General features: G+C 41.4%; 1 protein-coding gene across 2 annotated transcripts in view; it reads left to right on the top strand.

Moving 5' to 3' along the window:
• Positions 1-22,592, top strand: part of LOC110527956 (FYVE, RhoGEF and PH domain-containing protein 5) — a 44,346-nt gene that overhangs the window by 16,098 nt on the left and 5,656 nt on the right. For both annotated transcript variants that reach the window (XM_021609605.2, XM_021609604.2), the window contains exons 6-12: positions 5,877-6,028; positions 6,414-6,570; positions 16,697-16,787; positions 16,958-17,008; positions 17,186-17,244; positions 18,501-18,572; positions 18,783-18,851. In XM_021609605.2, coding sequence (XP_021465280.2) covers positions 5,877-6,028; positions 6,414-6,570; positions 16,697-16,787; positions 16,958-17,008; positions 17,186-17,244; positions 18,501-18,572; positions 18,783-18,851 — 651 coding nt within the window. The remainder of the gene's footprint in view (positions 1-5,876; positions 6,029-6,413; positions 6,571-16,696; positions 16,788-16,957; positions 17,009-17,185; positions 17,245-18,500; positions 18,573-18,782; positions 18,852-22,592) is intronic.

Raw genomic sequence — 22,592 nt, 5'->3', positions numbered from 1 at the left:
AACGTCAGTGGCTTCTCTAGGAAGCAATGCTCTTGAGAAGGGTAATTTCTCTATTCTAAGAATTGGGGAAAACATACGAAAGTTCACTAATTGATTGAAGGTGTCAAAATGCTTAAACAATATCAATTGTCCCTCCTGGTATGGCTGTCTGGTAGCTAACACCATCTATAATATAAATCCATCATGTATCTACAAGGACAAGCGTCTGGACCTCATCAATTTCAGTTTTAGAACACTGCAGACACAAAACAAGTAGAGACATACACACCACAGTGAGCTAATACTGTGACACTGTGTGCTTTAGCGCCTCCCGTTCATCATGTGCTATCGATCCCATCTGAGTTAGCATTCATCACTGCTGCTGTGAAGGAGACCTGGCTGCTACTTTATGTCCTGGCTGCTCCCTCCCCTGGGACAGACACAGTTGTCTTACTCACAGCTCACTAAGCCCCTGCACAGGACAGCAGCTTTACCCTCTACTTATCTCATCTACTCTCACCCCCAGTGTATAGAATTAAAGCATACAGGGTCAAATGACAACATTAGACAGTTGGTTGAACAGGGAAGCCTCGTCAAACCTGAGAGACAAATATATGAACAGATCAAACGTCAGCCTGTTATTTGGGAAAGTCCTGGAAAAGAAAACTCAGAAGAAGAACTTCACTTCCCATTTGGGGACAGGGTCTGGAAATGTGTTGTATTTTTTGTTATTCCTTATCAAACAATGGAACAATAGCTTGTGTGTTTTCTCCCAACTCTCACTGACGGTGGTCTTTCCCCCCAGCTGAGTGTGAGTGTTAGAGAGCTCTAGGGAGTGTGTGGGGCTTGTGTGTGTGTGTGTGGGGGGGGGGGGGGGGGGGGGGGGTCGTCTAGGAATGTCTGGTCTGTTCCAATCATGCATGGATTGCTGAGTTAGGTCTGTTGGAGAGGGAACCTACTAAGGAACATCCCTCTACTGTTATAGCTTTAAGATTCATAAGAGGTGAGTGTTGCATTTATGCATTATGCAACAGAATAATGAAATATTGTTGAATATCATGCCTGGAAGGTGCGTATGAGGGACATGTAGCTGATATAATAACCTTATTGAGAAGGGGGGGGGGGGGAACAAGGTTAAACAACCTGCATTCAGTATTCAAAAAACCTAGCAAGTGTGCAGGATTGAGAATTCATGAAAGAACACACTGTACAAAAGGTAATGAATAAGAATGTTCATGATCTTTACATGAAAGACTCAGTAACAAAGCAACAAAAAGACGTCGATATGTCTACAGAATCTACATAAGAAACCTAGTATAATGATGATGTATAGTACAATCATTAGAGTGGACTTGTGTATGATATTTGCATTACTCAGTTTGTTTAATGGGATCAAAGTGCATAGACTACAGCTTTTACATTCAAATGAACCGATCATAAATCATGGGTGTACACCTAACTAACTAATTCAGGTAGTGCCCTTGCTCAATGGTATCCAGTATGAATGATGAGGTTCCCTGGATTCAAGCTGTCAGGTTCCAACTATCCAAGCAACCACACACACTAGCTCCATGACAACATATCAACAGTTGACCAATTCAGCAAACTATTTTTTAATTTGACCTTTATTTAACCAAGCAGGTCAATTAAGAACAAATTCTTATTTTCAATGACTCCTTCAAGGCAAGAGTCTCATTTAGCTTTTGTTGCATCTGGAAATTGAATCCACAACATTCTGGGTTAGGGGTTTCCCTACTTCAAATGCATTGGCTCTCCATACAACATTCTTCTGAGATCAAAATGGGATCAAATGAATTACTCATGGTACCGCATTCAATCTATTCTATATGTGAAGGTCGAGCTCCAGTGCCTTCCTGGAAAATGTCCATTTTTCAGCCAAACCTGCTGGGATCTAGACTGTGCACTTACTCTGACAGGCAGTAAATGAGAAATCATGGAGAGGAATGACAACAGCTGTATTTGATGCATCACTGACCTCTGGGAATCAACAGTTGGTTCTCCTCACTGCCCTCATTCAGAATGTCCCCTTCTGCTTTACTGTATTATCTGCCTAAGGTAACTGGTACAAAGAACCAACCCCATTGCTATATTCTACTCTATCTATTTTTGAAGAGGTGAAGTTACAGTGAACATAGCTGAATAATGCTAAGTAAGTAGCCTTGCGCAAGCCAGAACAGCTCATATGGCAGGAGCCTATCCCTTGTAGCAGCTTGATGTACAAGTACACCCCGTGGACAGAATGCTAGTCTATCACAGGCCCTTACCCCCAATCTATCTCCTTAATACTGAGATGCATCAAGTCCCATTTTTACTGTCTTTGGTATGACTTCCCCGGGGATCAAACTCACAACCTTCCAATCTCGGGGTGGACACCTTAAATGAAGGTAACATTGACCTATTCTAGATTTTTCTCTGTGGAACGTACCCTGGCGTCAAATGAGCACCGATGTGCTCCAGCGCTTGTGTAAATTCACCTCAAACAATGCCTGGTGCGTACGTTTCTGCATAATCATCTGACTGACTACCCCTGGGCTGACGAGCCCACATTGTCAAGGCAAGGTAGTCAATCTAGCTGGAACAACACTGATAAACCTAAGCACAGGGCTGGCTGGCGGCCGGAGAGAACCACCACAAACCAAGGAGCTGACACATAGGACGTGATGTCATCAATGGCTTCTGGAACCTATTCACCTTATGACGCCTGACAACAAGAGCACATCCAATTTGTGGTGATTGTTTTTTTCCTTCCGGCCCACTCACAAACAAGCAAAACGTTGTTAAATATGAGTTAAATATGAAAAACTATTCATTCATGTGCACAGGATTTGAAAGATATGTTCTATTTTGAGGAAAATTATTTTCAAAAATGAAAACATTTGTTTTCACTTAGTATGGAGGAAGACAGGTTTATGTCATCAATGATGTGAGGCTATTGTTTAGCAACGACCACAAAGGGTAAAGAAAGCTTCAGAATGTTGGAAAACCTATTCACTTACAGTACATGTGTTTTGCTTGAAATTAACATGTTTATTTTGGGGGTTTAAATCGTATGCTTTCCATCTTAACTGGCTGTATAATAGATCCTTTACTAGCTACAACGCTACTAATATCCAACTTCGTCTTGATGAATGTCTCTTCTGTACTAGATATATTTAACTGGCTAGCTGCCCATTGCTAGCTGGTTGTATGGGCAGCTAGCTAGATAGGTTGGAACTGCATAGCTAGCTAGCATTACAGATCGACAAACAAGGTGAAAAGTATTATCTTAGCTAGATGGGTTATGAAAGTAATGCCTTATTGGAAAATAGTTCACTAACTAGCTAGTTTCCTGTCTTTGGTTTGCTTTAAAGTCATGTTCAAAATGCTCAACAGCTAGATCAATAGCTTGGGTATGCAGTTTGGGTGTGCAGTTTGTCCCGACCATAAAACACATTTTACCTGATCTGTCATCCACGACAACTAGCTGGCTCGGGTCTTTGAATTGCACAAAGTGGTGATATAATTTTCTCATCAATATTTGGGATTTATGCTGATGAAGAGTGACAGCTTCTGCTTTGACTCAAGCTAGATATAGCTAGCTAGGTATACATGACACACAAGTTCCTCTTTTTAGTTTAGCTGTCTCAAATAAATTACAGAGATGCAAATTATTGGGGCATAGATAAAATGTTGCCGTTCTAAAGCAAGTTTGCTGCAATTCTACAAATTTTGCCATGGGGTGGAGAGAAGATTTAGCAATTTTATAACTCATTTTATGCAATTCTACACATTTTGCCATAGGCTGGAGGCAAATATTTTCAGTTTTTAATATGACAACTAATGATCAATGGGCCCCACCCTGGTCGGTAATTTAACCATGCTTACTACAAGTTCAGAAAGCTGGCCGCGAAACTAACTTAGCAATCTAAAAATATTTTGCTGACACTGGCTAATTGAGTGACTGCTGATGCACAACCAGAACATTTAAACTTGTCTTCCTCCATAAGCACTCAGAAGCCAATGTTCATTAGCATAATACATGAATCAATCAACTGTATTTTATAAAGCCCTTTTTACATCAGCAGTTGTCACAAAGTGCTATACAGATACCCAGTCTAAAACCCCAAAGAGCAAGCAATGCAGATGAAGTACAGTGGCTAGGAAAAACTCCTAGAAAGTCAGGAACCTAGGAATAAACCTAGAAACCAGTCTTTGAGGGGTGGCCAGTCTCATAGAGAATGACTGGTGGTGTTAGCTAGTTATCTTTATGGCACAACAGATTGCAAATATCTACATAAAACATTTTGTCATTGATATTCTGTGTCTAACAAAATTGCCATTTCAAGTATTGTTCTTTGATTGAAAAGGGATACAACCGGTAAAATGCTAACTAGCTAACACCGCCAGTCATTCTCTATGAGAATGCTAACGCTAACGAACGTCAGCTTCTGAGTTGGCTTTTTCCACATTTTGTTGTGTTACAGCCTGAATTTCTAATGGATTCAATTGAGATATTTTGTCACTGGTGCAAACATAATTCACCATAATGTAAAAGTAGAATTATGTTTTTTGAAATTTGTACAAAATATTTATAAATTAAAAGCTGAAATGTCTTGAGTCAATAAGTATTCAACCCCTTTGTAATGGCAAGCCTAAATAAGTTAAAGAGTAAAAATGTGCTTAACAAGTCACATAATAAATTGCATGGACTCAATCTGTGTGCAATAATAGTGTTTAAGTGACAATGCCCTCAAAGCCGGTGTTTGAAGGATATATTGGCAAGGTTGTTAGAACCGAGACGAAGTCCAATATATCTTCCAAACACCGGCTTCGAACAGGTTAAGAAACAAATTCAAATAATGATTGACATATTTTCATTAAAAAAATCATTTTGTTTGGCCTGCTTTTCTATAGAAATGTCTTTGAAGATATCCATAAAAACTATTCTGATTCATGATTTTGACTGGCTAAGAAACGTTGCCTGCCTGTCTTTCCCGTCCTAACTCACGACACATTCATTACTATGGGACAGCAGGAGATTGAATTTAAATACTGAAACAATGTTGCAAATGTCGAAGAGACAGACAACAAGTTTTATACAAATCTCCGTTGTTGAAAACCAAATGTTAGTCTGGGGCGGCAGGGTAGCCTAGTGGTTAGAGCGTTGGACTAGTAACCGGAAGTTCAAGTTCAAACCCCCGAGCTGACAAGGTACAAGGTACCTGACAAGGTACAAATCTGTCGTTCTGCCCCTGAACAGGCAGTTAACCGTCATTGAAAATAAGAATTTGTTCTTAACTGACTTGACTGGTTAAATAAAGGTAAAATAAAAAAATAAAAAGAAAGGGGAGATAATGTTACTGTAGAAATCAAGTTTATAAATTGCCTGGTTGGGCTGATGAGACAGTGCAGTGAGATGGAACAGTAAATAGGCATTTCAACGTCACAGCCTTACTTGTGTAACTTATGGAATAGAAACCGGTTGGAATGTGGTTTTAACCAATCAGCATCCAGAATTAGACCCATCCGTTGTATAAGAACATATAGTTCATGTCAATATGTTGATAAATGGTAGGGTTGTGGTCAACAATGTATCAGTGACCAAGGTCATTATGCAACCTAACAGCTGGTAGGTAACCCAGGTCCAGAACCCCTTTTCCTGAGTGGTTAGACAGGCAGAGACTGGGGAAGAGGAAGACAGACTGAGATGATACTGGGTTAGAGAAACAGGAAGGATGTTAAGCTCTAGGAGGATCTGACCCGTTCCCTTTGTAACTCTCTCCCTCCTTTGCCCTTTCCCTCCTTATTCTTTTCCTCCCCTTCTTCCTGCCTCAATCCCTCTCCCCTTCTCCCTCTACCCCCTCTCTTCTCTCCCCTTCTTCATCCCTCTCCTGCAGGACTTCAGGGCAGCAGTGTCGGAGGCGGTGGGGGAGGATGGGGAACCTGTGGTGGAGGAACAGAGGCTGGGGGAGATACTGGGCACGCTCCCTGAGGTCTACATACTCCACAGCAACATCCTCACTGAGCTGGACTCACGCATCAGACAATGGTGAGACATTGAGTACGTTAAACACAGTGGGATATCTATATATGCACAATTTTATAAATTTTATAAAGATGTGTTTAATGTATTATTTTAATTAGCTAATATTATTATTATTATTATTATATGCACTCATAAATAAATACCCCCAGACTTGTAAATTCCATAGAAATGAAAAAGCATAGACAGTTCTGCATTTTAAACGCATCAAGTGGAATGATTGTAAATAGTATCCAACTGTATATTTTTTATTCTTATTCATTCAGGAGCTCAGGAGGTATCGACATGTTTCTATGTCCGTAATTCAATAACTTACCTGTCAACTGTTATTCAATAACATACACTCATCCAATCCTCCAAACCTCAACATAATTCCATTCCCCATCACCAGGGAGGAGAGCCAGAGGGTGGTGGATGTGATCCTGTCTCGACGGGAGGAGTTTGCTGGGTTTGCTACCTACATCTCTGAGTATGACCGGAGCATGTCCCTACTGGCAGAGAGCTGCAAACTCAACCCTGCCTTCCATGACATCGTCAAGCAGTTTGAGGTAAGAGGCTATACTTAGTCTGAGCTTAGAGACTACTTATAAAAGTGGAAGTCCTTTACCTAAAACCCCAATGTGAGTCTTTATCTTGTGTTGATTTAAACTAACCTTTGGATATGCATGCTCAGAAGAATTAGTCCTGAGGTCATACCCACTGTACCTGCCAGTCTGTAACAATGTCTTTATTCAGCCAGGAGTTCCCCGTTCCCTTTATATAGCAGCTTTAGTCTGTCAACCAGACTCCACTGGGAGTCAATGGCATTTCCAAACCCTCTCTATTCTGCTCTGCTCTATGGGACTGACCTTTTCAACGTGCTACTCTCATGTTTTATACCTCTCAAAGACCGAACACCAACCCTTTTTTTGTACTGTGCATCCCTTTATCTTGGCTGTCAACAGGAAGTACTATCTGAGAGGATGTCATCACTGGTTAACGGGAATTGATCATGTGATCACCATATCCATCGGGAAGAATACGTCACGCAAACTTGCTTTGCACAGCTCCGTAGTATGCAAAGGGATTCTCAGTTGAGTAGCGAATGTGTAATCAAGGTCCCTAATGATGATGATAGGAACCATTATTAACCATGGCAGATGATGTAAAACATGCTTCCAGATAAGACCATCTGGATGCAGCCATGGATTTCTTATTTCCTCTCCAGGCCTGAGTGGCCTGTATCATTGATTCAGTGCTCATATAGTGGAAGTTTCTCACATGCTTCAGGTCACCTTGCTTTTACCGTGTTAAGTCCTATTGATTGGTTATGATAGAGTTAGCAGTTTGACTTGGAGAAGGATCTATAAACGCACTATTTCAGTATTGGAGTGGCCTTTGTGTTAAGTTTTTCCAATGAATCTACCAATTAGTCTCAGCTCTCATTAATACAAAGATTGTACACAAGACCACCCACATATATGCATAACATACCGTTTCTTGCATATAAATGAGTTAGAGGTTCCTAGACATATTTTGAAGCACCTCAAGTTTCATTATAATTATGTTAATTTTGGAAATGAGTCTTGGCTCTCACTGCTACTAAGATTGTACCCAAGACCACCCACAGATATGCATAGCGTACCGTTTCTTGCATAGTCATGAGTTAGTGGTTCCTAGCCATATTTTGATGCGTAGTGATTGGTAGACAATGATTCTACGCATCTCAATAGTGATTAGGAATGCAACCAGACAAGGAAGCAACTGTCTCAGCTTATGAATATTCACGAGCAGCTGCCCTCACCAGATATACTGTGGCTCTACGGGACTGACAATGTAGGTATCGCAGAGAGAAAGAGGGAGGGAGAGAGAGAGAGAGCGAGAGAGAGAGAGCGCGAGAGAGAGAGAGAGGGAGAGGAAGGATAAGAGAAACATTTGACTTATATAAGCTCTTTTTTTCAACCACTCTATAGATAAAATAAGCATTATCACTGAATGTATGTCAGAAAAATCCAGTGTTTATCTCAAAGTTAAACACTTTGGGGAATGTTATGAATATTAACGTTATTTCTAGTTAAAAGCTTTTAACTACGCATAACATCCCCTCGTCCTGGCTTTGTAGTGGTTACATCAGAGACAGTAAGAGGTAATAAAGGTGTGATGGCTGCTGTGTGGTGTGAGAGGACTGCCAGGGGGACTCCTTCTGTGTGTAATGAGACACACAGGGCTCTCTGGGACAGCAGTAGAAACTCACAGGTCACAGCCAGAGTCACAGCCACGCAGCTGAGAGGTACAGTAGTTTATCCAGCCATGGCAGTTTAGCCAACGATCAATGCAGAAAGTGTTTTCCATAATGTCAGGTGACCATTTAGATGATTTCGTGGCCTTGGGACTATTAAGGTTCTATCTGCTCCTAGTTCTGAGATATTGGACATCAACGTTTTCACATCCAAGATCTCAGAATGGTTTTGTAGTGAATTCTTCTTTCATAACCCATTAAGTTCCTCACCTTAGAGATACCCCAAAATTTGAAGACATTGGTAAATCAGTTTTTTTAGGGGTTGTCAATCTGGGTTCAGTCGTAAAGTTCTATCGGGCACAGAATGTTGCATTTATTTCAATTTCAATAGAAACATGCAGACATTTAATGATTCAATGAAGAGAATACCCTTCCTTCTTTCTAATCACATCATCAAATATATTAATTCATGTTCATCACACATTTGTTAAAGCGATAGTTCACTAAAATGACAAATACACTATATCCTATGGAGAACTAGCAACATTGCTAAAGCTTAGCTCTGGATGAGTAAACGGACATATTGTTCTGGTCTCTGACACTCAAAGTCAGTAAACAACTTACTAGTTATCAATAAAATGTGGTAAGTTTGTAATTGTAGTGAAATACCACTTCCATGGAGGTTTTCTTATTGATATAGAACAAGACAAAAACAGCAATGTCTCTACAGTGGGCTCTAAACATGCTTTAGGGCACCTGTATTTATTTGTTTCTACCGTACGTTATGCCAATTCTTCTGAAAAGTGGTGGGAAAAAATAAATGATAAAAGAGGACCAGAACCGACATGAATAATGAAGGATATGATAAATGTATAGTTTTGAGAGAATTCATATTTTTCAAATCCCAGATCTCAGAACTGTTATGTGATGTCTTTCTCTTTCATGACCCATTAAGTACAATACCTTACATACATATGTTATTTTATTGTGTGATTGGACTGCAGATGAACCTTATAGCACCAAGTTCAAAGGATTTTGCTCAGATAGAACTTTCAAATGTAACATTTTTTTTAAATCGTAAATGTACTTAAAAAAAAAAATCTGACATATCCCACATGTAAAGGACCACCTAAAGAGCAACTCTATGTGAATAACTAATTCAGATAGAACTTATAGTCCCAAGGCCTCGTACATCTTGTATACTTTATATCTCTTCGTTATTGGTTAGATTAATGTTCATTTTGTAAAGCTTAAAGAGCTCTCTCTCTCTCTCTCTCTCTCTCTCTCTCTCTCTCTCTCTCTCTCTCTCTCTCTCTCTCTCTCTCTCTCTCTCTCTCTCTCTCTCTCTCTCTCTCTCTCTCTCTCTCTCTCTCTCTCTCTCTCTCTCTCTCTCTCTCTCTCTCTCTCTCTCTCTCTCTCTCTCTCTCTCTCTCTCTCTCTCTCTCTCTCTCTCTCTCTCTCTCTCTCTCTCTCTCTCTCTCTCTCTCTCTCTCTCTCTCTCTCTCTCTGAGGTAAGTGGAGGGGCAAGCTCTTCAAGCATTGGTCCAGCAGTGCTGTGTTGTGGGGTGTAATTTCATTGTGGATGTGGTGATGACAGTGATGAAGTAGCTATGCGTTGTGATCAGATCACCATAGGACCTTAAAAGATAAAAGCCCCTCTTCAGCCAATTTGTTGTTTACTGTGCTGCTATATACAGCGGCCAATGGTGTGTGTGTGTGCATGTGTGCATGTGTGTGTGCCTGTGTGTGTGTGCCTGTGATATTGAATGCTTGTGTTGGTGTTTGTGCCTAGGTGTTTGTGTTCCCTTGAGAAGGAAACACAGGAGGAGGAGAGTGTTTGTGTGTGAGATGCAGCAGGTGCACAGAGAGAGATAAAGACAGTGTGATGGTGATAAATCCCAGTATAGGCAGCTGGGTAATGAGGCAGACACAAGCTAATTAGAGAGGCAGCCTCCTTTACAACTCCCCAATTAGATCAGCTGTGTGTGCAGCCAGCAAATCAGATGGCCATGACTGTATGTATGTATGTATGTATGTATGTATGTATGTATGTGTGTGTGTGTGTGTGTGTGTGTGTGTGTGTGTGTGTAGGCACGGCCTCTTTTTGCCTCACTCACCCAAACAACCACGCACTAATTATCATATTTGGCTCGCCACAGAAGCCATTTCAGCCGTACAAGTGTCAACTGGATCACAATTTACATGAACAAGCGACACTTGAGGTGCTGGTGTTCTGTCAGGGAGAGGTTTTAATGATGGGATGTTTTTATTGAAAAAGGAGGGGGAGGGTAATCCAAAGTGAGAGAGAGGAAACCACACAGAGCTAATGTAAGGTGCCTTTAGAGAGGCCCTTATGGAAAAACATATGACTTTCACATGTGATCACATGTGATCTTATGTGAAGTTAATATGATAACGTGACATCATATAAAAGCAACATGTGATAATATGAAACTACACGTGATAACATTTGAGCGCATGTGAAAGCATGAGTTACATGTCTAGCATATCACAGAGGGTGTTCTTTAGTGAAAGAGTATCCAACATAATCCAGATAGAATCCAGAATACCCCAGGGCAGCTGTCTAGGCCCCTTACTTTTTTCAATCTTTACTAATGACATGCCACTGGCCTTGAGTAAAGCCAGAGTGGCTATGTATGCGGATGACTCGATACTATACACGTCAACTACTACAGTGAGTGAAATCATTGCAACACTTAACAAAGAGCTGCAGTTAGTTTCAGAATGGGTGGCAGGGAATAAATTAGTCCTAAATATTTCAAAAACTAAGAGCATTGTATTTGGGACAAATCCTTCACTAAACCCTAAACATCAACTGAATCGTGTAGTAAATAATGTGGAAATTGAGCAAGTTCAGGAGACTAAACTGCTTGGAGTAACCCTGGATTGTGGTGAAAACATGTTGATACAACAGTAGTAAAGATGGGGAGAGGTCTGTCCATAATAAAGCACTCTGCCTTTTAAACAACACTATCAACAAGGCAGGCCCTACAGGCTCTAGTTTTGTCGCACCTGGACTACTGTTCAGTCGTGTGGTCAGGTGCCACAAAGAGGGACCTTGGACAATTACAATTGGTTCAGAACAGGGCAGCATGGCTGGCCCTTGAATGTACACAGAGAGCTAACATTAATAACATGCAAGTAAGTCTCTCATGGCTCAAAGTGGAGGAGAGATGGACTTCATCACTACTTGTTTTTGTAAGAAGTGTTGACGTGCTGAATGCACCAAGGTGTCTGTTTAAACTACGAGCACACAGCTCAGACACCCATGTATACCCCACAAGACATGCCACCAAAGTCAAGAACAGACTATGGGAGGTGCACAGTACTATATAGAGCCATGGCTACATGGAACTCATTTTCACATCAGGTAACTTATGCAAGCAGTAGAATCAGATAAAAAGAAAACAGATCAAAAAGGATGTGAATAGACACACAGGCACAGACACACATGAACATGATAAGACACGCACTCTAAACACACGTACATGTGGATGTTGTATTGTAAATATGTGACCGACCGGCTCAAATCGGTCTTATGTAGCAAAATTCAAAATTGTGTTTTTTACATTGGATACAAGTAGAGACTCAGAGCTACAAAATTGTATATCACACACTACAGTTGAGGTACAATGGGAAAGTAATTCTGCTTTGAAAGTTAATAAACTTGTAAACTCCCTTTTGAGAAAATGGCCTTTGAATGTTTTGGTACTACTATTGGAGAGTCCTTCTTTGTCTACACCCATTCAGCATCGTTCCCACCCTCTTTAGCTTTAGCCCCACCCATCTCTTTAAAGGGTTGATCCGAGCGTTCTGTAAAAACAACAGCAGTCAGGCACCCAAGCTAACTTGCTAGTGAATTCCAGATACAAATGAGAGAACATTACTCGCCCTAGCAGAGCTGGTTAGGCTGTTATGTTATCCAGTGTGTTGGTGACTGCAACTGTGCTGTCAGATTGTCCATTCATATATTCTGAGCGTTTCGCTCTCAGACCGTCCAGAGTGCACACTGGACGCTCTGGCCAATGAGTAGAGTTGATCTGAACGTTCTGACCTCACAATGGCAGTTAAGCACCCAAGCTAACTAGCTAACATTGGCTAGCTTGCTAGCTACTTCCAGACACAAATGAGAGAACACCCCACTCTGACCATTTTACTCGCCCTGGCAGAGCTGGTTAGGCTATTTTCATGTTTTTCAGGGCGTTGGTGACTGTAATTGTGATGCTGGTAACAATTTACACAGCTAGCACAGTGGATCTGGACCGATTCCGGCTGAGAGTCGAGGCACTCGGCTGAGAGTCAGACTCGGCTGAGAGTCAGACTCGGCCGACGTCATGTGCCTTCGGCAGTATTACTTGTGGCTAGGATGCAGGGATTGAGCTCGGGCCGATTCCGGTGTGAGTTATCTGGCCCAAATGAATTACTTGGGGCTCGGGCCAATTCCGATAAGAGTTATCTGGCCCAAATGTATTACTTGGGGCTCGGGCCGATTAGGGCTACGCTCTGGCAGATGATTACACGGGCTGCTTTATTTAATTAACATTTCAATATTTATTTTTTCCATATTTTCTCATTGTTTCTGTGATTTAAAAAAAGACAATTAACATTTAAATGAAATTCTTTCAGAGTCCTGTGTAGTATTTTAGTATTTTGATACTTTGTGCAAGCATTAAAAAAAATTGTGTCTTGAACTTCCCAAGTGGCGCAGCGGTCTAAGACACTGCGTTGCAGTGCAAACTGCGTTTCTACAAATGCTGGTTTGAGACCCGTGTTGACCGGGAAACCCATGAGGCGATGCACAATTGGCCCTGTGTCGTCCGAGTTAGGGGAAGGTTTGGCCAGCTGGGATGTCATTGTCCCATCGCGCTGTAGTGACTCCTGTGGCGGGCTAGGTGCATGCACGCTGACACGGTCACCAGGTGTATGGTGTTTCCTCTGAGACAAAATGCTTTTTTGTGGATGGGAATCATTTGTATAAATGTATAAAAAATGTATAATAGTCATATTTTAAGTCACTAAATTGGGTAATTTTGTATACAATTATTTACATTTGCATAGGGACGCTTCTGGTGGGATTCTGGTAAGATGCCGGCAAAGTGGCTGAATTCTGGTAGATGGAAACGGCACGATGTACTTGGGCCCATTCTGGGCAGTCATTCATTTTGATTCCGGGCCGAGTCCGACACCCGATTCCAGGCCAATTCAATTAGTTCCGCCCCCACAGAAGAGGGCCGCTTCTGGGCCGATTCCTCATTGCTAGCTGGGTAATTACGCTTTTTTACCAACGTTTACTGACACAGGCCATATTCAACTGGTGTTGAGCGTTCGGAAATTCATAATTTATTCTGTGCTCTGGCACACTCAGACAAGAGTGCTCTGAAATCGGAGAAGATAGCCAGACTGAATTTACGAACGCACCCAAAATGGTTACTTGCATAGTGGAGTCTTTTGTTAAGACATGTAGCTAGCTAGGTAAACAATGAACCATAATCCCATTTCATGACATTACTACCCTGCATGTATCTGCAGGAAGTTAACCAACCCGGTTCAATGTTAGCTAGCTGACATTGGGCTATAGCTAGCCAAGCAAATGGCTCTGAGATACGAATAATAAGAACATACACATAACATTAGCTAGCGAGCCAGCCAGCTAACATTAGATAGCTAGCCAACAGTACACATTAACTTGAAACCACTTTCTGTCAAAATTAGAAGCATGTAATATCTGAAAATGTAGCTAACTAGACTATCTTACACATATACATCAAGGATGGACGCATCTCCTGTCGGATGCCATGGTTGCCCTTAGTTTGAAGATGTAATTCGGAGACAGGTGTTTTCTCCATCTCCAACATTCTCAAATTCCACTGATTTCAAAACTTGGTCCTGCAGAAAGTGGAGAGCAACACTTATCCAGTTTTACTACGCGATACATTTTTATAAAACTGCGTTAGACAGGAGTTCCTACACATACTGACCAGCTCAAACAGACATAAGTATGCTATATGGCAGACCAATCCAAACTCATCTCTTGGCATGTCCAGCCCACCCATTATCTGATTAAAAAAAAGTTTATGTTCAAAGGTTCTCCTGTGAAGTAGTGACCCACGACATGCGCCTAGTTTTCTGAAACGGGTCACATATGTGATAGTGGAGTAGTGGCCTGAGGGAACACACTAAATTCAATTAGCTTTGCAGCAGCTAATGGGGATCCTTAATAAATACAAATACAAATAATCTTATGTGAAATAAATGTGACAACATGGGGTTGCAAAATTTCAACATATCATACCATGAAACTACACATGACAACATTATACATTTTTCACATACAAAACTGCAAGTCCGATTTTTACATGTGAATGTATTTTAGATGTGCAAAATACAATTCCACTTGTGAGAGTTAGATATTCACATGTTAATATTTTTCACATTTGAAAGTGAAAATTACATTTTCACATGTGAATGTTTTTCACATGTGATAGTGCAAATTTGATTTTCACCTGTGAAAGTTTTTCACATGTGAAAATGCAAATTCCCATGTGAATCTGCAATTTACATGTGAGATGAAAATATGTTATTGTCCCTCATGTGAAAAGGTGGTGCAGGTGAACTCTAAATGTAATACATGTGAACAGCTGACCTCACATCTGTCTATTTTGTTTTTACATGTGAACATTTCAGCTCAACATGTGAAAACAGCTATTACACATGTGAAACTACACATTTCACATGTGTTTTTTTGTAAGGGAAGTAATAAAAAGTGTCACGCTGCTCTGCTAAAATAGTGTAAACATCTTTGTGTGATCAATGTGATTACGTTTGATATTATCACCTAGTGCTGGCTTTTCAATATGATTTACTTTGAAGTCCAACGTGTTGGAACCCAAGTGAAATCAGTTATTGACATAGACATGGTGGCATAGCAGGAAGATTCTCATTTGAAGGGATTCCATAGGGCAGAAGAATAGAGACAGTACAGGGTTTGTGTGGTGAAGAGATTTGGAGGGGTCAGGTTGGTGGTCAAACGTTATGTCAAGATTATCTCATTCATCCTTCTGTCATCTATGTGTGTTCAGATCGTGAGGCGTGTTAAATAATATTTACTGTGTATATACGTATAAACATGCACAATGTAATGTGAAAGGTTATGTGATCACATGTGAAAATCGTCATGTGAAATATCATTACATGAGAACGGTTCCAAAACCACATAGTTTCACATGTGAAATCATGTGACATTTCCACATGTGAAATAATGTGACATTTCCACATGTGAAATCATGTGACATTTCCACATGTGAAATCATGTGACATTTCCACATGGGAAATCATGTGACATTTCCACATGGGAAATCATGTGACATTTCCACATGTGAAATCATGTGACATTTCCACATGTGAAATCATGTGGTTTTTCCATAGGGGGAGGGAATGGAGTAAGAGAAAAGGGGATTGAAACAGAGACAACGAGAGAAAGAGAATTTAGGGAGGTGGATTAGCTGATTAGAGGTGGGGGTTTGACACTAGCATCCTGGTTCCAAATCGTTGCTCTATTTTTACTCCGTTCTGCTATGCTCCATCTCTCATAATGAAGACCAAGGTTGGTGTGTGGTGGCTATTAATCCTCCCCTTTGTAGGGCCAGCAATATTGTCTCGCCAGCCCTGTGTGTGTGTGTGTCCATACATTTGTGGGTGTGCTTGCATGTGTCTGTGTGTGTGTCCTTGCGTGCCTGTTTGCGCGTTTGCATGTGTGTGCGTGCATGCGTACGTGTGTGTGTGCTTACATGTGAGTGTGTGTATGTGTGTATGTTTGCGGGCCTGCGTGTGTGTGTGTGTGTGTGTGTGTGTGTGTGTGTGTGTGTGTGTGTGTGTGTGTGTGTGTGTGCGTTCCACAGTCACGCAGTGTAAATGAAGGGATGGTTGTCTCAGTCCCGCGGGGGGTTATCTCTTCGTCTCTAATGAGGAACGGGGCTCTATTGGGTTAGAAGACTTCTCAGTCAATGGTGATGTGTGGATCTGCTCTGGGCCCTTTGTATTATAGACCCTCTCTGGGACTGGGAATACATGTCCGTCAGACACAATTAGCCTCTGAAAGATTTGTTTTAGATATCTCGCTTATTCTCCCCTTTGAAGGGATTCCATAGGGCAGAAGAATAGAGACAGTACAGGGTTTGTGTGGTGAGGAGATTTGGAGTGGTCAGGTTGGTGGTCAAATGTTCTGTCAAGATTATCTCATTCATCCTTCTGTCATCTATAGCTTTGATTGCATAATTTTAACAGCGGTTACCCAAGTTGAGAGTAGTGTTGTGCATTGTATTATTTAGTTGCGTGTGCGAGGTTACGTGTTCATGTCTGTGCGCAATGCGTGTGTGTATGTTCCACAGTCATGCATGTAGGTGTGTGTTAACCTGGCAATGTGTTTATGTGTGCAGAACCAAGGTCCAGATGGAGCTCAGGTCCAATTGAAGCACCAGCTGCTGCAGGTCATTGTGAGAGTCCTCCAGTACCGCATGCTGCTCACAGGTATTTGACACACACCTCATAATGTACTATTGCAAAATTGTAATACTAACTTCCATTTATGTACCCCATCTTGGCTCTCGACCTTGAATAGTGTTATGTGGCATTCTGCACATTATTCATCCATTTCTGTTTTTGAATAATTTGTTTGTTTGTGCCATTATGTTTTGTAGATTACTTAAACAACCTCTCCCCTGATTCAAAAGAATATGAGGATACACAAGGTATGGTCTTTCTCTGCTTTATAAGAATTGCCAAAAACATGTTTTTGGCAGAGGTCAGACACACACACACACACACACACACACACACACATAGATACAATATCATAGGTTAGTTGTTTACTCCCTGCATATTAATGGACATTAATAACCCTTTCTGTCTCTCCCTCTGTGTTCCAGCTGCCTTAGTCATCGTTTCAGAGGTGGCAGACCAGGCTAATGAAAATCTCAAGCAAGGGGTAAATCGGTGTGTCTGTATGGGTGTTTCTCTATTTATTTCAGACGACTGTGTACATGTGGTCATGCAAGTGTTTGCTAGAGGTATGCATGTACAGAATGTACAAACTTGGAGTGTGAACTTGAAAGTGTGGAGACAGCTCACATTTTCCCTGTGTAAATCCTTCTTGGTTCCGCATGGCAACACTATTGTGAGTGAAATCGCGTCAGTCATCTTGGAGAGGCCTGTCTCTCTGCTCTCACTGGGCTCTGTTGCCTATTGATTAATGTGAGGGCGAGGAAAGATGATATCATCAAAGATCCCAGGTGCTTCGTAACAAAGGGTGCAGTATGAGTAAGGACATTACTTACATTGTAGAGCACACACACACCCTCACGCAGATCCTCCTAGGATAGATCATATATCCCCTGTCTCTCACAGCCTCACACAGATCATCCTAAGATAGATCATATATCCCCTGTCTCTCAAACAGCCACACAGATCATCCTAAGATAGATCGTATATCCCCTGTCTCTCAAACAGCCACACAGATCCTCATAAGATCCCCTTAAGGCAGAAAGCCTTAAGCCTTAAATGGTTGAGCATTTTGCCCTATCTGTTTTGGTCTGTAGTCATTGACAGTTTGGAAGCCTTTGTTAAGTCCTCTAGAAGTGCCACCAATTATTCATTAATATGCTGTAATGTGAAAACACTTTACCTAGCATCCAACCTGCTTGCACCAATCCCTTGTAATTACAGAAAAATACTGTGAAATACAAATGCCTCAATTCATTTAATTAATTTATCCATTCATTCCGATTACGGTAGCATTTGCTTTTTTACAGTATAATACAGTATATTGTTTGGTATTGTACTGTGTGTCTATACGGTACTTTCTTTGATACCGTTTTTATATTACTGTAATATAAAATACTGAATTTTATTTGCCACCAAGCTGCCTGTAAGCTACTTTTTTACTGCCTGTAAGCTATACTGTCAAATTCACGGTAACCCATTTACAGTGTATGCGTGTCACACACACACACACACACACACACACACACACACACACACACACACACACACACACACACCACACACACACACACACACGATCTCTTTCACTCCTATTCAGTTTCCAGCAGCACATCCCTTTCCACTGCCCTCCCTCTCATTCACAAGGACAGTTCCTCTCTTTACCCATCTCTCACAGGAAAATTCCTCCTTATCTCACTCTCCTCTCTTGTCCCTCTCTCTCTCTGTCTCTCTGACACACAGGAGAATTTGTTGCGGCTGGTTCACATTGAGTACAGTGTCAGAGGCAAGAGAGATCTACTCAAGCCAGGAAGGGTGAGATCAGCCTCTCTCTCTTTCACTCTCTCTCTCTCTCTCTCTCTCTGAACAGTGTTACTCTGTTCAACAAACATAACATAAACAGTGAATAATACCAATCTCAGACCGTGGCCGCCTAGAAATCCGACACGGTATCTAAAAGCCCACTGCTAGTGCAGTACAGGCAGTCCTCTTGCTAACATGTTCTCTATTTCTGTGTGTTTGCAGATGTTTGTGAAGGAAGGCACTCTAATGAAAGTTTCCAGGAAAAGCAGACAGCCCAGACACCTATTTCTGGTAACTATTACCGGTCTACTAACCACTATCCTCTTCATGTGCCATTAAAACGTTCACTAATATTTCAGAATCACACATGGTGGTTATTCGGATCATGTAAGGGTGGGGTCTCATCCAAGTTTTCTGGATACTGTTGTGGCTGGTAAAGGCAATCAGATGTAGAGGGAGACAGGTTCTGACTTAGAATATGTGGACAACTACAAATACGTAGGTGTCTGGTTAGACTGTAAACTCTCCTTCCAGACTCACATCAAACATCTCCAATCCAAAGTTAAATCTAGAATTGACTTCCTATTTCGCAACAAAGCATCCTTCACTCATGCTGCCAAACATACCCTTGTAAAACTGACCATCCTACCGATCCTCGACTTCGGCGATGTAATTTACAAAATAGCCTCCAATACCCTACTCAATAAATTGGATGCAGTCTATCACAGTGCCATCCGTTTTGTCACCAAAGCCCCATATACTACCCACCACTGCGACCTGTACGCTCTCGTTGGCTGGCCCTCGCTTCATACTCGTCGCCAAACCCACTGGACCCTGCTAGGTAAAGTCCCCCCTTATCTCAGCTCGCTGGTCACCATAGCAGCACCCACCTGTAGCACATGCTCCAGCAGGTATATCTCTCTGGTCACCCCCAAAACCAATTCTTCCTTTGGCCGCCTCTCCTTCTAATTCTCTGCTGCCAATGACTGGAACGAACTACAAAAATCTCTGAAACTGGAAACACTTATCTCCCTCACTAGCTTTAAGTACCAGCTGTCAGAGCAGCTCACAGATTACTGCACCTGTACACAGCCCATCTATAATTTAGCCCAAACAACTACCTCTCCCCCTACTGTATTTATTTATTTTGCTCCTTTGCACCCCATTATTTCTATCTCTACTTTGCACATTCTTCCACTGCAAATGTACCATTCCAGTGTTTTACTTGCTATGTTGTATTTACTTCGCCACCATGGCCTTTTTTTGCCTTTACCTCCCTTATCTCACCTCATTTGCTCACATTGTTATAGACATATTTTTCTACTGTATTATTGACTGTATGTTTTTTTTTCCATGTGTAACTCTGTGTCGTTGTATGTGTCGAACTGCTTTGCTTTATCTTGGCCAGGTCGCAATTGTAAATGGGAACTTGTTCTCAACTTGCCTACCTGGCTAAATAAAAATAAAAAAAAGTAAAAACAGGGTGAGGCAGAGAGGCAAAGGGAGGAGACAGAGGGAGGCAGAATGTAGAAGCAGGCAGAGGAAGGAGGACAAGGCCACAGGGTCACACCTAGGGTTGCAAAATTCCAGGAACATGAAATAAATTCCCTGGTTTTCCCAAAATAACAGTTGGAGGATTCCGGATTTCCTGCTTATTCCCTCCTGATTCCGGGAATCCTCCAACCGAGATTTTGAGATAACCAGGGAATTTGTTGAACGTTCCCAGAAATTGACAACCCTAGCCCCACCATACCCAGCCAGGTGCCTCCCTCTCTCAGGGCTTGTTTTCGAGGGCCCTGCTTCCTCACAGGATGTTTGGTGTGGGTCACTGGATGCTGGCTTCCTGTGCAGTGAGGGAACTGACAGGGCTGCAAAGACCAGACACTCTGTAGACTGGGGGGAGTGACATAAAACAAAGTCTCAGGGAAGTAAATGGTAGAAAGAAGAAAAGGGTATCATATACTATTGTGACATTTACTAGTATGTACTTTATATTGAACTAAAACAAATAGCACAGTTGGTTCCTTGGAAGTTGTGGGAACGTATGTTTTTGGTTTCACATTGGTTGTGGGAACAACGGCGTATGTTTCTTGGAACAATTTGAGAGCATGACTTTAAATAGAACCATGAGGAAACATGTAGGAAACATAATGCTGAAGTACTGAAATTCCCACAGAAGAACGTTGTTTTTGAACATTCTCTGAATATTCTGAAAATATACATTTAAAAAGAACCATAAGGAAACCTGTAGGTAACATAATGCTGAAGTATTGAAATTCCCACAGAAGAACATTGTTTCTTAAAGTTCTCTTTTTGAGAACATTCCCAATGTGAAAATAGTTGGAGAACATTCCTAGAACATTACCAAAAATGTCATTCAATGTAACCATGTTTGAACTTTTAGGAAATATTAGTAATTAAATTCCAAGAAAATAAAATTATTTTGTCAAGTTCCTTAAATGTGCTGAGAATGTTCTAATGCCAAGCAACTGTCCTGCACCATTCTCAGAACATTGTGGGAAAGTTGTATGCAAAATAACCATAGGGCAACCACGCTCTCACCGAGCTCTAAGAAACATATGGTTCTCAGAACGTTATGTGCTAGCTGGGAGCCATTCTCTGAGGAGCCATTCTCTTTCTCTGCTTCCTTTTCCTACCACTTTCTTATTGTCTTCATGTCTCTCTCTCCCTGTGTCTCCCAAATGGGTTGTATATCAAATCAAATCCATTTTTATTTGTCAGATGCGTCGAATACAACAGGTGTAGACCTTCAACCAACAATGCAGTTCAAGAAATAGAGTTAAGAAACTAAAGTTGAAAAAAATATATAAAAAAGTAACACAATAAAAGAACATTAACGAGACTATATACAGGTGGTACCGATACAGAGTCTATGTGCGGGGGTACAGGTTAGTTGAGGTCATTTGTGCATGTAGGTAGGGGGGAAGTGACTATGCATAGATCATAAACAGCAAGTAGCAGCAGTGTCAATGTAAATAGTCCAGGTGGCCATTTGATTAATTGTTCAGCAGTCTTATGGCTTGGGGTAGAAGCTGTTAAGGAGCCTTTTGGTCCTAGAGTGATGGTTGAGAGACTGTTGTGTGTGAGTAACAGGGTAGCTCCTCTGCAGTAGATGGCTGGAGAGGGGCAGCAGGTGTAATGTATGAGCCAGTGAGTCCAAACAGAGATGATGAAAGCCATCACTCACTTAGTGACACTGAGGAGCAGCGCTCAACAGCCATTAAGTCACTGTCATGGCAACCAAATGAATGTCACTGCCATGGCAACTAAAGGAATGTCACTGTCATGGCAACTAAAGGAATGTCACTGTCATGCTAACCAGAGGAAAGTCACTGTCATGCTAACCAGAGGAAAGTCACTGTCATGCTAACCAGAGGAAAGTCACTGTCATGCTAACCAGAGGAAAGTCACTGTCATGCTAACCAGAGGAAAGTCACTGTCATGCTAACCAGAGGAAAGTCACTGCCATGTCAACCAGAGGAAGGTTTTAGAGAGGAGAGAGCCACGAGTGAAGGAAAGGATTAGGGGAGGATTGAGAAGAGAGAGGGACTGTCACAGAAGGGAAGAAACAGGTGAAGTACTTGAAGCAGAAGAGAGGAAGAGAAACGTGTTGGGAAAGTGAATTTGCAGTAGTTGAGCATCTAATGCATGATTAAAATGGAGTTTCTAGGTTGTACTTTGTACACATCTCTTAGTCTGTAATGTGTGTGTGAGAGCCTGGGGTAGTGTGGGGTGGGCCTGCAGTGTGAACACCCCTAAATCAGATCATATCAAATTTGATTGGTCACATACACATATTTAGCAGATGTTATTATGTAGTGAAATGTTTGTGTTCCTAGCTCCAACAGTGCAGTAGTATCTAACAATTCACAGCAATACACACAGATCTAAAAGTAAAAGAATGGAATTAAGAAATATATAAATATTAAGATGAGCAATGTCGGACTGGATTTCACTAGAATAAGGTAGATTACAGTATATACATGTGAAATTAGTAAAACAGTTTGTAAA

This window comes from Oncorhynchus mykiss, chromosome 7 (assembly GCF_013265735.2).
Source record: "Oncorhynchus mykiss isolate Arlee chromosome 7, USDA_OmykA_1.1, whole genome shotgun sequence".
Taxonomy (NCBI): Eukaryota; Metazoa; Chordata; class Actinopteri; order Salmoniformes; family Salmonidae; genus Oncorhynchus; species Oncorhynchus mykiss.
Note: the sequence above shows the minus strand (reverse complement) of the source record. Positions and strands in the feature narration are given on the sequence as shown.